We start from the raw sequence: 19,429 nt of genomic DNA on the forward strand, positions 1-19,429 counted from the left end.
ATAAATGTAAAAGATTTAAAGTAAGATATACATGGCATTCCCCACTGTTCTTACAGCTCGGCCTGATACTAGTCCCGTGAGGTCAGTAGATAGTGGTTCCAAACTGGATCCTTTCCTTAGGCCTCACAGACACTTAGGAAGCTAGCTCCGTTCCCAGGGCTAAAGGGTCTGCACCTTGTCTTCTTCCCAGGTCATTCCCAAGGACTACAAGACCATGACTGCACTGGCTAAGGCCATTTCCAAGAATGTGCTCTTCTCGCACCTGGATGACAACGAGAGGAGGTAGGCACGGTTGGCTTACACGCTACCCTCCTGGCTGAATCAGGCTGGGAGCCCTGGGCATGCTGAAGCATCCTGGCGAGGTGGAAGCAGGTGCCTCCCGTGGGCCCGGGAGGAGGGGGCAGCTTCCACCATGCAAGTCTGTGTGGCCATCTGGACCAGTTCAGGAACTGTGCCCCTGGTCCTGAGGGGGAAGAGTTGAGCCATCTCTCTCAAATATGAGGTCTGGAGTCACAGTTTCCACATGCTCAAGCTTGTATAAAAGACACGGTAGTGCTATCTTTTCCACCGATCACGTGGCTGAATGTCCCGTCGTCTTCCGTATGCCAGGGCCTGGAATGTCCCATCATATGGCAGGGCCTGCCTTGCCTTCTTTGAAACAGCACGAAAAGCAGAGTGGGAAGACAATTGTTATTATTCCAGGGAGAGACACACGGGAGCCAGGAAGAATCCGGTGTTGTGTTTGTGAGGTTCATTGTATAAATGGTCAGGAAAAACCAGAAAGTTTTATCTGGGTGTGGTGGTGTATGCCTGTACTCTCAACACTCAGGAGACTGAGGCAGGAGGATTGCTTTGGAGTTCAGATCTACATAAGCAAGGCCCTGACTCAAAAAACAAAAACAAAACAAAACAGAAGCAATAACAAAAAAGCCCCCCCGACCCCCCACTTCCCCCAACCCCCACCCACCCATCCACCCCCACCTGTCAAAAAAAAAAAAAAAACCAACCAAAAAACCAAAACCAAAACCAAAAAAAAAGCCAAACAACCAAACCAAAAAACAGAAAACAAACTAAAACAGAAAACAAGAACAGGAGCTTGGAGATAGTTTGATGGATAAAGAGCTTGCTCTGTAAGTGTCAAGTTTCACACAAACCAGGCACTGTGGTGCGTACCTCTAATCCCAACACGTGAAGGTGGGGAGGCAGGAGGATCATAAGTTCAAGGAACATTTTCAGCTACAGAGCTAGTCTGAAGGCCAGTCTGGATCACATGAGACCTTGCCTCAAAAATTATGGGTTTTTTTGTTTTTGTTTTTGTTTTTGTCTACATAAATGCAACAAAGGCCAATGTGACTGCTTTCTGTCAGTGTTTGAATGTGAAATGCTGCTTACAAGCTAATGTGTCCCAACCTGTTTGGATTTTTATTCAGTGTTCACATTAATTAATTAATTAATTGTGTGTGTGTGTGCACATGTCAGAGTGCAAGTTTCGGGAATTGTTTCTCTCCTTCCACTGGGTGAGTACTGGAGATTGAACTCAGGTCACCAGCCTTGGCAGTAAGCCCTCGCTGAGCCATCTTGCCAGCCCTCATGTCTTGGAACTCTTGATCCTCAGCTGGTGTTATTGTGGAGGTTTGTAGAAGCTATAAGACCTGAGGCATGACTGTCAGAGGTAGGTGTCTGGGGGTGGGCTTTTGGGTGTTATATAGCGTCACCCCATTTCTGGCTCACGTTCTCTGTTTTCTGATCTACCAACATGTGAACATGTTATACCACAAGCTGCCACCACCAACCTCCCATCACCTTGTCTTTCTTGCCACGAGGAGCTGACTCTCTTTGGCCTTGAGCCCAAACAGACAGTTTCTCCCTTGAGTTGCTTCTATCAGGGACTAGAAAAATAATAACCAGTGTGATCCTGCCCTGGCTTGGTAGGGAGTAATGCTTCCCAATGGTACTCATGGGCCGTCCCTGGGACCTGAGAATGCTCCTGCATGGCACGGAACAACAGGAGATGCAATTAACTTGATGTGGGAAGATTCCTTCCCTAGGGAGACCTAAACACCATCTACCCCCACCCACCCTTTAAAGTTCTAGCAACAGGCGGTGGTGGCACGCACCTCTAACCCCAGCATTCGGGAGGCAGAGGCAGATGGATCTCTGTGGGTTCAAAGCCAGCCTGGCCTACACAGCGAGTTCCAGGACAGTCAGGGCTACACAGAGAAACCCTGTCTTGGAAACCAAACCAGCCGGGTATGGTGGTGCATGCCTTTAATCGTAGCACTCAGGAGGCAGAGGCAGGAGGATCTCTGTGAGTTCGAGGCCAGCCTGGTCTACAAAGGGAGTCCAGAACAGCCAGGGACATTACCCAGACATGACCTTATTGGGCTATGGAGCCCCCTCAGTTAACCTCCCCTATCCTAGATTCTCTGATACCCTAGGCTATACACAACAAGGGTAAACTACATACAGATGGCCAGGAGGAACAGCTGGAACCTCTGATGAGGGTCCAGTGACCCCCACCATTCCCTCTTTCTCAAAGGGAACATCACCAGGTCCACAGGCACGATTATGACTGGTGCTAGCAAACAGGCACGGATAAGGGGATGAAGATGCTGGCTGCTGTCTCTAAGGACGGCTTTCTGCCACACTTGAGGATATGGGTGGATATGACCTTGGATTTTCTAGGGGACTTTTAAGTGGCACGTGTGCCTTTGTGTGGAGGAGGTGAGGGATAATTGGGACACATGCAGGGAGGGGCAACCTGCCACAGAAGTGGAGATGGAGTGATGTCGTGTCCAGATAGGGACTCCTAGCATCACCGGAAATGAAGAAGCCAGAAGGGATTTTCCTAGAGCTTCATCGGAAGGACGCAGTCTGGGTTCATTGGTTCCGCCTCTTGATTCTGAGCTTTTGGAACATTGAGAAAAGCCAGTGTTGCTTCCGTCTCACTTCTGGTGTCAGTTCGTGGTAACTTGGCCATGGTGGTCACAGGATTCTCTTGTCCAGCTGGTAGCAATGTTTTCTTGGGGAAACAGCTCTGGTCACCAGGGGGAAACGGTTGACTGAAATATTGCACCTCTGTGTATATGCGCGCACACGTGTGTGTATGTGTTTGTGTGTACGTGTGTGCCAGAGGTGGGCCTCTGGTGAGTGACCTTGGGGTCACTCCTCACCATTCAGTTTGTGTTTTGAAACCCAGTCTCTACTCTCTACTGATTTGATTTGGGTAGGCTGGCTGCCTGGCCAGTAAGTCGTAGGGATTCACCTGTGTCTGCCTCCAAAGTGCCAGATTACAAGCATCCACTGTCATTACCAACTTCTTGGGGGTAGGGATTGAATTGGGGACTTCGTGCTTGGGAGGTGAGCGCTTTACTGATGGAGCCATCTCTGCAGCTTTGGAGCTGTTTTTAACTTGAGTTTATGCTCCATTTACAGTGCCATTTGAGACTTGACTTTGAATGCAGGTGGCATTCACACAGCTAAAACTTCAGCAGGTGCAGAGAGAGGGGTTCAAAGGGAAAGGTAACTGTCTGGAGACTACTTGACTCCTGGATGGATCTTCATGGGCGCCTCTGTGGCCCCCTTCTGCTCCTTAGATAGGAAGTCATTGATCTCACGGTGGACTGCCACACAGACAGGCTGTCTCTTCCTTTCTTCCCTTTCTTTCTTTCTTTCTTTCCTTCCTTCCTTCCTTCTTTTTGTGTCTGTATAGGGACATGTTCTTGTGTGTGTGTGCAAGTACATGTGTGCACATGCCTGTGTGGATGTGTACATGTAGAGGTCAAATGTCAATTTAGGATGTTATCCTCAAGTACTGTCTAGCTTGTTTTTCTGAGGCAGGGTCTGGTCTCTCACTGGCCTAGAACTCACCAAGTAGCCTAGTTGGATAGCCGGTGAGCCTCACGGTCCACTCTCTGCCTCCTCACGACGAGGATCACAAGTGTGTAATTTAATTTTTTACTTTAGAGTTTCATACGTGAGTACACTATATTTACATTGTTTATACCCCTTCTTTTCCCGCCTCCAACTCCTCCCTTCCCAGTTCCCTCTGGGAGTCCTGATTGCTTCATCTGTATTTATTTTACACACATACACACACACACACACACACTCACCCTAGTGCTTCTTCTGTATTTATTTTATGCACATGCACACAGACCCTAATGCTTTTTCTGTATTTATTTCACACAAGACACATACACCCTAATACTTCTTCTGTATTTATTACACACACTCACGTGCGCGTGTGCGTGCACACACACACACACACACACACACACACACACACACACACACCCTATGGAGTCTGTTTAGTGTTACTCATATGTACATGTGTTTGAGGGTGCCCACTTAGGATTGGATAACCTGTCGGGGCCTCATCCCTGGGGAAGCCCAATTCTCCCTCTCTTGGCAGCCATCTGCTGCGGTTCTTCATCTGCGAATGGGGCCTCGTGGACTTATCACTGTCCCTGCTTGAACTCAGGTATTTATAATCTGTGGGTTCTGGGGTTTGAACTCAGTTCCTTGTGCTTGCATACCAGGCACTTTTTCTACTGAACAATCTTCCCCAGCCCCTTTTTGACACACAGTCGCCTCATGTAGCTCAGGTTATCCTTGAACTTGCCATCCTCCTGCCTCAGCTTCCTGACTACCGGGCTTGTAGGTAGGGACACCACACCTGGCCTAACTCACTCTTTATGGACACGCTGTGGGTGTGTGGCTGATTTCAGCTGGGCTGGCTTCCCGAGAGCGCCTCTCCCTGTCATAGTGCCATCGGCATCAAGCCCTGCTCTGTCTGGTCATTTACAGCCGGGGCAGGGTCACTCATAACAACTCTAGATTTGTGGGATCTCCAGCCAAGTGACCAAGAATCCGAGGAAGTAGATGGCTGGCTGGGTTAATGACACCTCTTTGCTAAGCCGGCCTGGGAAGGAGGGCTTCACAAATTGTGTGTGTGTGTGTGTGTGTGTGTGTGTGTGTCTGCTTCAGGGCAATTGTTTTCCACAGAGGGAAACTCACTTTTCCTATGCACACAATAGACTCTGGTTCCTGGCCAGGAGCTGGCTCCGGGAAGTAGTCCTGAGGGAACAAGGCAGGGAACTTTCAACTCCCGATCTCTCACATGATGCCGCTCTGTGTAGCTTCTGCCTTCCCTTGTGTTCCCCTGTGTTCCTGAAGCCAGGTTTAAGCAGCTCTGTCTGGCTCGCTGCGGTTTGGCAGAGGTAGTTCCGTGACTGCAGGCTTTGGGTCCTGGCCTGGGGCCTCGACTCTTCCCCACACGGGTGGAATGAAGTGAACAATAAATACCCTTTGCTACGGGATCTGCTTGCAGGGTGAGCACACCGCCTTTCCTAATAGCCTGTCCTTCCAGATTCAGGCTTAAGACCAACTCACTGTCAAGGACTGAGCAATGTTGCTCTTGTCAGTTTATCTCGGAGTTCTCCTAAGCTGTACCAAAGATACTTGTTTGCAAAGGGGAAAGGTCATGTCGAGTTAAACCTTTTTATTTAGAAGAGGCGGCTGGGACTTGCAAGATGGTTCAGTTGCTGAAGGGCTTCTGAGTTCAATGTCTAGAACCTACCTAAAGATGGTGGGCACAGTGGCACAGGCTTGTAACCCCTGCAGAGGCGGGATGTCAGCACAAGGGACTCTCTGGGGCAGCTGGCCAGCCTGGCCTAATTGGTCAGCCCCAAGCCAGACAGCGGAGCAAGATGGCCAGAAGCTGAAGAACAGCGGCTGAAGTTACTGTGAGCCTCCATAGGCGTACGTACACCTGTGTGCTCATATATATTCACCTGCACACACACACACACAGGCATACACACATATACACATACATACATATATACACACACATACACACATATACATATATACATACACATAAACACACACACACACATACATACACACATACACATGCATATACACACATACACACACACAAGTTAATGCTTAGTTGATAAGGTCTAGGACAATTGTGTTTCTAGTTGGTTCCTATTGAAGGTTCTCTGGGCTTTTTGCACAGGAAACAAACTGTGTGGCTTCTGCTTCTTTTCTTGTTCTTTGCCAAAGGCAGCACAACATGTTAGAAACAGAGCCAGCGTGCCAGTCTCCCCGTGATGACGGGTCATATCACCTTCTCCTTCCCTCACCTGCATAGGGATGAGGACACTGTACACTCTGGGCACCTGCAGCCAGGGAAGCCAGCAGGCTCCTGCTGCTGGCAGCATCCTTAGAACGTTCAGTATGTGGGGGTCCCTGTATCCTCAGGTGACCTCCATGTGCCCTGATGGGTACTGGGGGCCTGAAAGAGGCCCTAGTAATGGTTTAGGGTTAGATAATGATGTGTGTACCCATGTGTGCACAATCACCGAGCCACAACTTCCGGTGTACTAAAATGTCTTTAGAGTTATGCACACTGTGAGAATTTCTATAAGGGTGTAACAGCAAAGTATATGTGTATTTTTGTCACCATCACCACCATCGTCATTATCAGCATTTAGTATTGCCCTTAATACTTTCATCACCATTATCATCACCCCCGCCATTACTATCAGTCCTGTCATCCTCCTACCATCACCATCACTATATCACCACAATTACCAGCCCCACCCTTACCATCACTGTCATCACCCTCACTGTCATCATCAACATATTATACACAGGTATGTTGCAAATGAAGGTGCCTGTGGAAGTCAGAGGCGTTGGATCCTCTTGAGTTGGAGTGAGAGGCAGTGGTGAGCCACCCAACATGGGTTTTGGGAGTAGAACTCTTGTCTTTTATAAGAGCAGTATTATTTGGTTGGTTGGTTGGTTTTGCAAGACAGGGTTTCTCTGTGTAGCCCTGGTTGTCCTGGAACTCACTCTGTAGACCAAGCTGTGTCCTGGAACTCAGAGACCTGCCTGCCTCTGCCTCCCGAGTGCTGGGATTAAAGGGGTGCGCCACCATGCCCGGCTTCAGTAGTTACTCTTCACAGCTAAGCTATCTCTCTAGCCCCATCACTACTGTCATCATCTGTCACCATTATGCCATCAAGCCATTACCATCACAACTGCCACCATCACCACCACTGTCATTATAATGGTACCATCACTCTTTGCTCAGGCCTTTGGCTGGGTGGACAGGTGGCAGCCATCAGGGGGCTTCTCTCTAGCTTTTCTCTTGGTTCCTCAGAGGCTGGTCCTGCTGCCAAACGTACTTGCAGCCAATCCCCACTGTGACTCAGCAATGCAGGAAAGCTCTGGTACCACCATGAGATCACATCAAGGTGTTATCCACGGCCCTACCCAGTGCCTCACTTATCTGGTTGGCAGCTTGCTGTGGTCTTTGAGACACCCATACTCAGAAGGAAGGTGCCAGAGGCCGTTTTATACCAAAGAGCTCTCCAAGGCCCAGGTTAGGGAAGGCTCTTGCCCCTTGCTCCAGGACTAGCATCAATTGGAGCTTGAGCCAGGATGCCATGTCCCCACCACCAGCCCCTTTTGTGACCCCTCTGTGCAGAGGTCAAGCTGCTCTTGGCAAGTACCCCAAGGTGGCAGCCAGTGCACCCTTCTTCTGGGTGTCTCCATCAGAAGCCAAGCAGACCCTCACCCCTCCCAGCAGAGCCTCACCCCTCCCAACAGACCCTCACCCCTCCTAGTGAGGCAGGACAGTTACTGCTTGGCTAGAGTGCCAGCATCCTCAGACTACAGCTCTCAGGGCACTCAGAAGCCCTGGGATGCTCTAGGAGGGAGGTGGAGGCACCCTGGGGCTCCATCCTGTTCCTTCCCAGGTGCTTGATAAGGTACCCCAAGAGAGAGCATGACTGAGCCCTAGGGGCCAAGCAGTGTGGTAATTAGGAAGCATTACGCATTTGCAGCCCTTGGCTGGGGCCTCATTACCTGAACCAACAGAGGGTGGCCAGGTGTGTCACCCAGTAGCTCTGTTCTCTGCTGCTCTAATTAAAACTCCCGGCCTCTGGCCTGAGTGTGGCTCCCACAGCTGTCTCCTGTTATCTGTGTGGTCTCACTTCCTCCCACCCGCCTATCTCTGCAGCTTGTTTTTGCACAAATTGGCTCTGGGCCTCAGGTGATGGGAAAAACACGCTGTCTGCCGAGTCATATGTAGCCAAGGGAGCTGGCTCCCGCTGCTGGGAGCCTTCTCGACCCCCTTCCTCCTCTCCAGCCTGGCAAAGGCTTTGAAGCTCTGTGCTGCTTCCCTTCCAGGCAGTGTTGAAAAACAAAATTAGCATTTTTGTAAAAATACGAGGCCTCATTTGAATCGAAGCTTGATGGCCCACAGAAACAGATTCTGTTTTCTTCCTCATAAAGCCAGGTTTGCCCTGGGCTGAGGTTAGCAAGTCTTTGGCTGTATCCAGGGACTTGGATGGGAATGCAGAATCTGATATTGGAAGCTTGCCTTAATAACCTGGCTCCATGTTCTCTTCCCCCCCCCCTCCCCCGCCCGTGTGTCTCTCTGTCTCTCTCTCTGTCTCTTTCTCTCTCTGTCTCTCTCTCTCTTCCCTCCCCCCACCCCCGCTTTTTTTTCTTGTTTTGAGGCACTGGGAATTGAACCTAGGTCCTTGCACATGTTAAATGAGTACTGCTGAGCCACACCCCAGCCCCTCACTGGGGGGTTCTAGGCAGGTGCTCTACCACTGAGCCACACCCCAGCCCCTCACTGGGGGATTCTAGGCAGGTGCTCTACCACTGAGCCACACCCCAGCCCCTCACTAGGCACTGCCACCCACACCCACCCTCCACCACCCCAGCCCCTCACTGGGGGATTCTAGGCAGGTGCTCTACCACTGAGCCACACCCCAGCCCCTCACTGGGGGATTCTAGGCAGGTGCTCTACCACTGAGCCACACCCCAGCCCCTCACTGGGGATTCTAGGCAGGTGCTCTACCACTGAGCCACACCCAGCCCCTCACTGGGGGATTCTAGGCAGGTGCTCTACCACTGAGCCACACCCCAGCCCCTCACTGTGGGATTCTAGGCAGGTGCTCTACCACTGAGCCACACCGCAGCCCCTCACTGGGGGATTCTAGGCAGCTGCTCTACCACTGAGCCACACCCCAGCCCCTCACTGTGGGATTCTAGGCAGGTGCTCTACCACTGAGCCACACCCCAGCCCCTCACTGGGGGGTTCTAGGCGGGTGCTCTACCACTGAGCCACACCACAGCCCCTCACTGGGCGATTCTAGGCAGGTGCTCTATCACTGAGCCACACCCCAGCCCCTCACTGTGGGATTCTAGGCAGGTGCTCTACCACTGAGACACACCGCAGCCCCTCACTGGGGGATTCTAGGCAGCTGCTCTACCACTGAGCCACACCCCAGCCCCTCACTGTGGGATTCTAGGCAGGTGCTCTACCACTGAGCCACACCCCAGCCCCTCACTGTGGGATTCTAGGCAGGTGCTCTACCACTGAGCCACACCCCAGCCCCTCACTGGGGGATTCTAGGCGGGTGCTCTACCACTGAGCCACACCCCAGCCCCTCACTGGGGGGTTCTAGGCGGGTGCTCTACCACTGAGCCACACCCCAGCCCCTCACTGGGGGATTCTAGGCAGGGGCTCTACCACTGAGCCACACCCCAGCCCCTCACTGGGGGATTCTAGGCAGGTGCTCTACCACTGAGCCACACCCCAGCCCCTCACTTGGGGATTCTAGGAGGTGCTCTACCACTGAGCCACACCCCAGCCCCTCACTGGGGGATTCTAGGCAGGTGCTCTACCACTGAGCCACACCCCAGCCCCTCACTGTGGGATTCTAGGCAGGTGCTCTACCACTGAGCCACACCCCAGCCCCTCACTGGGGGATTCTAGGCAGGTGCTCTACCACTGAGCCACGCCTCCAGCCCCTCACTGGGGGATTCTAGGCAGGTGCTTGGGGTTTATCTTTATCTCTTTTTAATTTTTTTTTACTTTGAGACAAGGTCTTGCCAAGTTTTCCAGGTAGGCTCTGTAGTCTAGGAAGATATTTATTTGTTTGTTTGTTTGTTCATTTATTCATTTAGTTTTATTTGAGACAGGGTTTCTCTGTGTAGCCTTGGCTGTCCTGGACTTACTTTGTAGACCAGGCTGGCCCCAAACTCACAGCAATCTGCCTGCCTCTGCCTCCCGAGTGCTAGGATTAAAGGCGTGCGCCACCATACTCCATTGTCTAGGCAGATTTTAAACTTTCTATCCTGCTGCCTCAGACTCCCAAATAGCTGTGATGACAGACCGGGACCTGATGGCCCTGTAATGGGTACTTATTACCTTGAAGAGCCTCCCGCTATCTTTTCTGAGGCTGGAATAGTAATGTCACAAAGGTTAAGTAGGCTACCTTGGGATGCCTGCATGAACAGCAATTGCCTTTTGAAGAGAACAATACTAGTAGGTCTTATAGTGATGGAGGATAGAATGCTCTGCAACCCCAAGGCAGGTCCACTGTTGTCGGAGACTATTTCTGGGGGGAAAAAAGGCCCCAGAGCTGTATTCGCTCAGTGCATAGGAATGGTGACAGTGCCCTCGGATGCTCAAGGCCATGGTCATCCGTGCTTGCTGTGGGTCCTGCCTGTGGTCTTGTCTGTTGGGTGTTCATGATAGCTAATGTTAACTGTGTGGGTGTTCATGATAGCTAATGTTAATTGTCAATTTGACAGGATCTTGACTCACTAGAGGATAGGTCCGTGGGCATGATGAGGGAATGTCCACATTAGGGTAACTGAGGTGGGAAGACCCATCGTAAATATGGGCAGCACCATTCCATGGGATAGGGTTCTTGACCATACAAAAAGGGGAGAATGAATTGAGCATCAGAAGTCATCTCTTTCTGTTTCCTGGCTGGATTGTCATGTGATCCTTCTAGGTGGTACATGCGAACATCTGCTCTCCCAAGATGGGCAACCAATGACAGAGCTAAGATACAGTCACATCCAAGTCCAGCTTTGTGAACCAATGAGTTTATCTGGGTTACTTGCAGGAGTGTTGGGTGAGGGTTACTTACAGGGGCAGGGACCACTTAAAGGCAACTGCACCATAGAAAGCCCACCCCAGCGTTTATGACAGCTCTTGAAAGCTGCAACTCTGGATCTCTCTGAATAACTTGGAGGCAGCCGGGCAGACAAGTCAGCTTCATCTTTCCCTAGCAAGCTGTAGTGTTTAAAGCGACTCCCTTCTCCAAGGCTTTCTGAATCTTGTAAGTTTCGGGGACATCCTGAGACTTATAAGTTGTTTAGTTCCTGCATCTTGAAGAGCTTCACTCCAGGATGGAAGTGTTTCAGGAGGATATTGCTGCCTAGTAGGATGCAATGTGACCCCTGCCTCACACTTCTGTGGACGTGCCTTCCACATCTGGGCCTTGAAAATTTAAGCCAAAAACGAACCCTTCCTTTCTTAAGTTGTCTTCATCAGGGATTTTGTTACAGGAACAAGAAAGTTACAGTGCTTAATGTCTTGTAAATGTCTAGAATTCCACAGTGTGGCGTTGTAGTGTGCCAAAAGTCCCCCTCTGAGCAACTCATCTTCTTAGGTGACTGAGTAGGCCGATAGGGGTGAGGAGTCTCCTAGCACTTATGTGGAGGTATGGGTGCTCAATTGCGCTTGTACTCAGGGGGTAGGAAGTGGACCTTTCTTTGGAAAGGACCTCTGTAAGAGTCGCAGGCAGCTCAAGAGGTCCAAAGGTCTCCTCTCTGCTGCCCAGCAAGTCCAGGACCTGTGGTTGTAGGTTTTTGTAAGATGTCCCCTGGTAGTGGGCTGGGCCCATTGTGCCTCCTTTTCAACCTCCTGTTGATCTAGTCCCAGAAGAGATGCTCTGATTCCTCCAGGTACCTCAGGTTTTCCCTTGTCTCTGTCCGTTAGCCCCAATGTATAAAAAAATAACCTATCACATCCAGTGGCTTGTAAGGGATGCACTAGCTAGCTGTGGATGAGGGCTGCTATAAGGAAAGGCCAAGCAAGGGGGCCAACAGCTCGGTCAGGGCTGAGTATGTCTTATCTCTAGAGGAACCCATGCCACTGTGGCCTCTCATAGTTCATGTGGATGACTCCATCTCCATTTGGCAGGTAAGGAAACAGGCAGAGAGAGGCAGAAGGCCCTTGGTGACTTCATGGTTTCTTTACGGCTGGAAGCAGGCTTCCTGTAGGTCCTGTACATCTCCCTGACAGCTCTGTAGGCCAGCATCATAGGACACTCCCATGTACTCTTTGTGAGGCTGTGTAACGGAAGTTTTGGTTTATTTGTAACCTCAGTTATGTTACATAAATATGTTTTTGTTTTAATCCCAAGTGTGAGATTTTTTTAGTTTGGGCTTTAGTTTGTCCATAGCTGATAACTATCTCATGCAGGGTTTGGTCTCTGCCACCTGCAGCATGGAGAGGGGTATGGCCTAAGACTCAGAGATAAATAGGAGAGCCTGGAGAAAGAAAGTGCAGCGTGCAGTGTTGGCATATGGCATGTAGCAGTTTGGAGAGACCAGAGCCTGATAGCGTGGTGGCTTGGAGATAGTACAGAACCAATTCAATGCAGCTGCTCAGAGGAGATGGCTTGCTGCATTTGCTGTTGATGAAGACTGGCATTGCCCCAAAAGAACCCAATTAATGGGGTCTGCGCCCCCTATCCCTACTAACCTTCTTTCTCTTCTTACCCAGGGTTAAGAGGTTGATGGAAGGGAGGTAGAGGCAGTAAAAAAAAAAAAAAAAAAAAAAAAAGAGTTTTTAAAAAAGGAGAGTCAGCAAGGCCTGCCACTGGTCCATAAGCTGTTGGAGTATTACCCATCTCTCCTCCTGGTGGCATAGTCCCCTCATAATACAGAGAGAGCTGGCTGGTATCCCTTTGCCTAGGGACCCACAGCTTGCGACAAACCTAGAGTCTTTAAGGACCCTGGACCAATGGTTTCGTGCTCATCCATCTTGGGTATGACTGTCCCCTTCACTGCTGACTTGGTTGCATGAGACCAAACACACCCACCTCTGCTCACACCAGTTAGGTAGGGAAGCCACACCCGACCAAAGTGAAGACTGTACCAAAGTCAGCTTGGTGAGCTTATGGTTTTTTTTTTTTTTTATTACAGTTACCAACAGGAGTGTGGGTGAGGAGTCACTTACAGAAGTGGGGCTGACTCAGAAGCAGCCGGCCACTGAGATGCTCAGAAAAGCAGCAACCATGGAGCTCTGAAAGAATTACATACAGGAAGGTCCCAGAGTCTCCTTCAGGCCCACCCTGCTGCCCACACCGCCATCAGTCTCCTCCCTCTGCAGTTATTTACTTTGTCTACAAAGCTGGGGAGGGGCCTTGAGAACCTTGCCAGTTTCCGCATTCCCCAGACACGTGTTTTGTTTACCTCTGGCATCTCAGGAACCACCCCTCCCCCACCTCTTGGAGAGAAGGCTTCACTTTGTAAGGAAACGGTTCTAGGGATGGAGGGGGGAATGATGAGGTGGGAGTGGGGGGTTAGGGGTGGGGGGAGATGCAGGACAGAGTCTCCCTAGGAGGGGGGGGCCTCTGATCAGGGGAGGAGCATTTGGGCAGTACAGAAAGGCTGAGGCAGGACTGAGCTGACTGCAGCTTGGTGGGAAGCTAGTGTGAGTGTGTGTGTGTGTGAGAGAGAGAAAGAGTGTGTGTGTGTGTGTGTGTGTGTGTGTGTGTGTGTAAATGAGAACACACACTGGAGTCCAGGGTGATTTGTTTTGCACCAGCAGTTTGTGACACATCCTTTTGTACACTAGCCTTGTTTCACCAGATGCTCACCCTCACCCACCCCCACATCCTTTCCTGACTCCATCTTCTATCCATCACCCCCCCCCTCCGCATCCTTGATATATTCATTATGCAGGTGTCTTTGCGCAAAAGATGCTCTGGGTACAAGAGGCAGGCTTCCCTTTTTACTTTATGTATGGTGCCTGGTATTTCCCAGGTGGTACTAACTAAGCCAGACCTTGCTTAGTTTCTAAGCTGATTACTCACAATGCGTGTGGGGGCTCGTGCGCATGCGCAGGTCATGTGTATGGCGCTTGTGGATAAGTGTGTATATGTAGATGCGCATGCATGTGGAAACCAGAAGGTCAACCTTGGCTGTCGTACCTTAAGCGCGAATCACGTCAGGTTTTTCTTCTTATTCCTCTTTTCTGTGCATGTGTGGTGGTGGTGGTGGGGTGGAGGAGGCGGCGGACACATCCATGTGAAAATCTAAGCACAGTCTGAGTCAATTCTCTCCTTCTATGTGTGTTCTAGGGTTTGAACTCAAGTCATTAGGCTTGGTGGCAGGTGCCTTTATCCCATGAGCCATCTTGCTGGCCCTACTTTGGGTTTTTGTTTTTTTGAGACTAACCGGTTTGGCTAGACTGGCTTGCTAGTGACACCCCCACCCCCCACCCTGGGATCCTCCTGTTTCTGCCTTCTCCAGTGCTGGAATTTCAGGCATGCGGCACCAAGCCTGAGCTTTTACAAGGGTTCTGGGGCCTGGGCTCAGGTCCTCAGGCTTGTGAGGTAAACTCTTTACCAACTGAGCCATCTCTGCAGACCCATTACCTAACAATGTTTCGGGGCAGGGACATAGGGGAAATCTCAAAGGCATACAAAGGAAAGTCTCTGACCCAAGCTCTACCACATCCCACCTCACCGTTTGCGTTCAGTAGGGTCTTGTTCTGTTCCCACCCCATTCGTTACCTTTTGACCCTGGAAGCAGCCGTCAGCCATCAGCAATCGCTATTGTACACGGTTCCACTCCAGAAGATAATTTCCAGTCCAGCTTCGGTCCTCCTGACCACACCAGTCCATATGTATCGTGGGTAGCAACAGCATCCCTCACCTGCACCTGCCCAGAGATGTCATTCCCGGAGACAGGTTTCTGAAATGTGGTGCCCAAAGGGTCTGTGTTTGTTTATATTCGGAACTTTTTTTTTTGGAAGGTACCCTTGTTTTCAGCTCTTTGAGTCCAGCCAGGTGGCCTTGTCACAGAGCCCGGGTTATAGGTACAGTGTCCCCGAGGAAGGAGCAGTGTAAGACTTGAAGGGACCCTCCAGAACCACACGGCGAATTTCTCCTGTGTAGCAAGTGTCACGGCGAGTTTCTCCTGTGTAGCAAGTGTCGCCCTGCAGGGCCAACCTTTTTGCTTTTCCTCATGTGGGTGACAGCTGGTTCATGCTATCCTTCAGAAAAGGCAACAGTTGCTAAGAACTGGGCAAACAAAGAGAGGTCTGACTCCCAGGAACAGCTGGAGGGGGACAGCTGGGAGACAGCTGCCCAATCTGAATGTTCAGGTTACCCAAAACAGAGCTCTTTAACCCTTGGGTGTCACTAGGAGCCACTACTCTCTGCTTTCCTCTCCAATGGCTTCTCGTTTCTGGGCAGCAAGAAAGGCTTTCTCTTTCTGATTTATCTGAGGTTATGGAGAAAGAAGGCAGCACGAGCCACTCATTTGTCCATCCATATTCACCCATCAACTGTCTACCCATCCATCACTCATCCCTACCCATAATCTCTCATCATTGATCCAATGACCACCATCCATCCACCTATCCTATGCCATCTATCCATCCAAACTCGATCCGTCATCTAGCCATCCATTTCTCCCCTCATCCAATTATTCATTCACACATTCAATAAATTCTGTTTGTGAGTCTTCCATATATGCCGAGTAGTGACAAGGCCCATAGGTGTAGACATAGTAGAGGGGAGCATAAAGATTGTTGTTCCTTCCTTCCTATCCTGTTGTTAATTTCAATACTGGGTCTTACTGTGTAGCCCCGCTGTCTCAGAATGAGCTGTGTAGACCAGGCCTGGCTAGAACTTCCGGTGATCCTCCTGAGTGCTGGGATTGCACTTACGTGCTATTGTGCCTGCTTTGTTACTCTCTCTTCCAAGGAGAGCCTGACTCTTCCCTGCAGCCTTGGTGTGAGATGGTGGGCGTGGAAGCACCGTGCTGCCTTTCAAAGGCACGTGCATTGATTTCCTAGCAAACCTTCCCACTGCAGGAGGAGTTGTGTCCCTAAAACCCTCTAAGATAGAGGAGTGATTGCTCACATACACAGAGAAGGGAAACTGAGGCTGGGGAGACTTCCCTGAGCCTACTCTAACTTCCTGAGATCTGTTTGTCAACTCTAAATTGTGCACAGCAGTGGGAGATAGGCCACCGTGACAGAGGGCTGCGCAGATGTAGTCCAACAAGCAGCCTATGGCGCCTCCCTCAGACTAGATCTCCCTTAGGGGGCAAATGACATGTCATGAGGCACGCAGCTAACCTTCTAGCTCTGTGGAGCTTCATTCCAGTGGAGGGAATCTAGAGAAAGCAAGAGGAAGTGGCTAACATATGCGGTAAGTGAGGTGGTGTGTTCCTAAGATGGGATGATGACAATAATAGTGGTGGCAGAGGTGTGAGGCTAAGGAATGTGATGGTAGTGGTGACTGTGATGGTGGTGACTGTGAGGGTGGTGGTGGTGGTGGTGAAGGTGATGACAGTATGATAGTGATGGTAATGATAAAGGTGCTGCTGGTGGTGGTGGTGGTGATGATAATGGTGATGGTGGTGATAATGATGGTTGTCATGGTGGTGATAATGTTAGTGATGATGGTGGTGATAATGGTGGTGGTGATAATGGTGGTGGTGATAATGATAGTATTGATGGTTATGGCGGTGGTGGTGCTGGTGGGGATGATGAGATAGATGGTGATGATGATGGTAGTGGCGTTGGTGATAATAATGGTAGAGGTGTGGGTGGAGGTGATGATGATGAAGGCGGTGATGAAGATGGTGTCACTGGTAGGCGCGTGACAATCCCCATGATAATGATGATGGTAATAATGGTCAGGTAATGATGGCTTCAGAAACAGATCTTTCTCTCTGAAGAGCGTGGCACTGCCAGAAGCCAAGCCTTGTTTTCCGCTCCACAGTGGAGTCACACTTGCTGAGGATAGAGCCAGATGAAAGCCGGATGCTTCTTCAAGGCCTTGCTAAACTAGGTGGCAGGCTTGGCATTGGTGGCCTCCAAGTAGCTGTACAGCCTGTGGGGCTCTTTTTCTGTGTAGTCCTCCTGCCGTGGTGATTCAAGATGGGCCGTGTGACTGTGGCACGCACCCGGCAGTGCATTGACGAGCGTGGTACACCCTGAAGCTGACCTGTGTGAAGACATGGGCGAAGAGCAGGACTTTGTAGAGTGAGGAAGGAGACCGTGGAGACAGAGAGGAACAAGAGAAGGTAACGGGGAGGAAGGAAACCAAAACATCACATGGCTTCTCATATGCAAATTCTAAATAAATGTAAATATATGTGACATGAAGGCCGGGGGAGGCAAGTTGTGGGGAAGGTGGCGGGGCAGGAGAGTAGTGAGGAACAAATGTGAGCAAAGCGCAACAGTACATCCATATAAGTGAAACTGTCAGGGTGAACTTCTTATTTCCTGTGCTAATTCAGAAGTTATTTACAAATGATGCTACAAAAACGACCGAAGAAGGCCCAGACATCAATATAAATATAGACATTGCCGTTTGGCATGTTTTCCAAACAGCTGACCACATATGATTTTGAGATTTAATAGTTATTTATCTGGGATGGAGACATGCATGGCTCAGTGGGTAAAGGGGCTGGCCAAGTGGTGACCGATTACTCGTGTGGTAGAGAGAGAGAACTGACTTCATGGGTTGTCCTCAGACCTCCACGAATGTGCACACGTGTACATAAATCAAAACAAAACAAAAATTTTCTTAAATGTTAATACAGTCACATTTTTCAGTTATGCACTAATATGTTAAAACGTCTTAACAATTTAATTCTAAGAGGTTTATATTAACAGGAAAACATCCTGAGATTCCCTCACAGAGAAAAACAATAAGATCATTTTGCATTAGGGTACCTTTTGTGGGAGGAGGGATTAAAAAGGAAGCCCTGTAGAAATCTCAGCTTTTGGACTCTCATTCTCAGTAGCTGGTGTGGACTTGGGTTTCCAGGGTTTTGTGCAACAGAGCGGATGTGGTAGTTAAAATTTTAAATTTATAAGTGTTGGGGTTATTTCTCTTGTAATCGCTTTCTTTTTTTTAATATTTTGTTTTATTTAAATTTATGTGCTTTGGTGTGAGGGTGTCAAATCTTGGAGTTACAGACAGTTGTGAACTGCCATGTGGGTGCTGGGAATTGAACCTAGGTCCTTTGGAAGAACAGTCAGTGCTCTTAACCACCGAGCCATCTCTCCAGCCCCTAGATGCTTTCTTAAAAGCATGTGAGGGAGCGCAGTTTAAGAAAATTCTTTAAGACAAAGCATGATCATTAGCATATAAGCAGCTTCGCCAGGCTGCCTAGCAACCTATGACATCATCACAGGCCACCCACTACCAGGTGTGTGCCCCTGCCCAGGATATAGAAGGGCAAATCACCTCGTGTGTGTGTGTGTGTGTGTGTGTGTGTGTGTGTGTGTGTGTGTGTGTGTTGCTCTCTAACTGTCTCTATCTCTCTGCCTGTCTCTCTGTCTCTCCCCGTGGGGCGCCTGTCCCCCTCTTCCCTCTCTCTCCCTTAAGCCATGCCTGTTACTTGGAAAGGTGAGGCAGGGGGATTGCTGTGAGTCTGGGGACAGCCTGAGCTACTTGGCAAGACCCTATTTAGTGGGTTCAGTCAGGGTGACTGTGACAGGCAGAGAGACAGTTTTGCTGGTAGGTTGGTGGTGACAGAGCCCCAGGCTTGGGTTACAGAAGCCTTCAGTAGGGTGGTGGGGGAGCAGACAGACAAACCTGAGTGCTGCTGGACACTGGAGAGCGGTGTCAGCAGTGAAGCGTGTGGCACTGGATAAATGGCTGGCCACACCTCAGCTGGGGCTTCTCCTACTGTCGCGGTTCCATGCCTCTGCTTTAAGCGTTTGGGGACACAGAGGCAGCTGCTAAACCTGTGCCCTCCAGACGCATTGCCACTTCTCTGTCTTGCCTGGTCTGTGCTAATGACCCTCACGGGTCTTTTTTTTCTTCCTGTTCCGATCCAAATCTTAGCTCTAATTTACTTTGCTTAGCACGGCTCGGTCTTAATTACCTGTGTGGTAGTAACAGGAGCCAGGGTTTGAATCAAAGCGTCTCCCTGAGCAGTTTCCTCCCCTTGAAGTTTTAGTGGCCCATGGTGACCTCACCGGGTCCATACAACAGAAGACACTTCCAAAGTGACGCTTTCATGGAAATCAAGGTTTAATTGTGTGGAAATAACGGTGAGTTGGCAAAGTGACTGGCTCACCCAGGGGACATGGTCATGTTTCTCTTTGCGGTAATTTTATAGCCACCATTAACCTGAGTCCCCAAGGAAAGCGACTTGAGTGTCCTGTCTGTTGTCTTGCACCACTAGCTACTGGACTTGGGGGATGAGGCCTCTCACACCATTGCTTCTCTGGACCTGGAATATACACCCCACCACGGCTCCCCAGTGTCGGGTGTGCAGGGGGACAAGGTGTGACTGCGGAGACACACTTGCTCACCTTGCTTATGATATGTCT

At 50.1% G+C, this 19,429-nt stretch overlaps 1 protein-coding gene across 1 annotated transcript in view; it reads left to right on the plus strand.

Annotated features, from left to right (window-relative positions):
* Positions 1-19,429, plus strand: part of Prkar1b (protein kinase cAMP-dependent type I regulatory subunit beta) — a 115,858-nt gene that overhangs the window by 20,069 nt on the left and 76,360 nt on the right. Inside the window, exon 3 of the mRNA XM_051161132.1 lies at positions 191-282. Coding sequence (XP_051017089.1) covers positions 191-282 — 92 coding nt within the window. The remainder of the gene's footprint in view (positions 1-190; positions 283-19,429) is intronic.

The sequence above is a fragment of the Acomys russatus genome, chromosome 19 (assembly GCF_903995435.1).
Source record: "Acomys russatus chromosome 19, mAcoRus1.1, whole genome shotgun sequence".
Classification (NCBI taxonomy): Eukaryota; Metazoa; Chordata; class Mammalia; order Rodentia; family Muridae; genus Acomys; species Acomys russatus.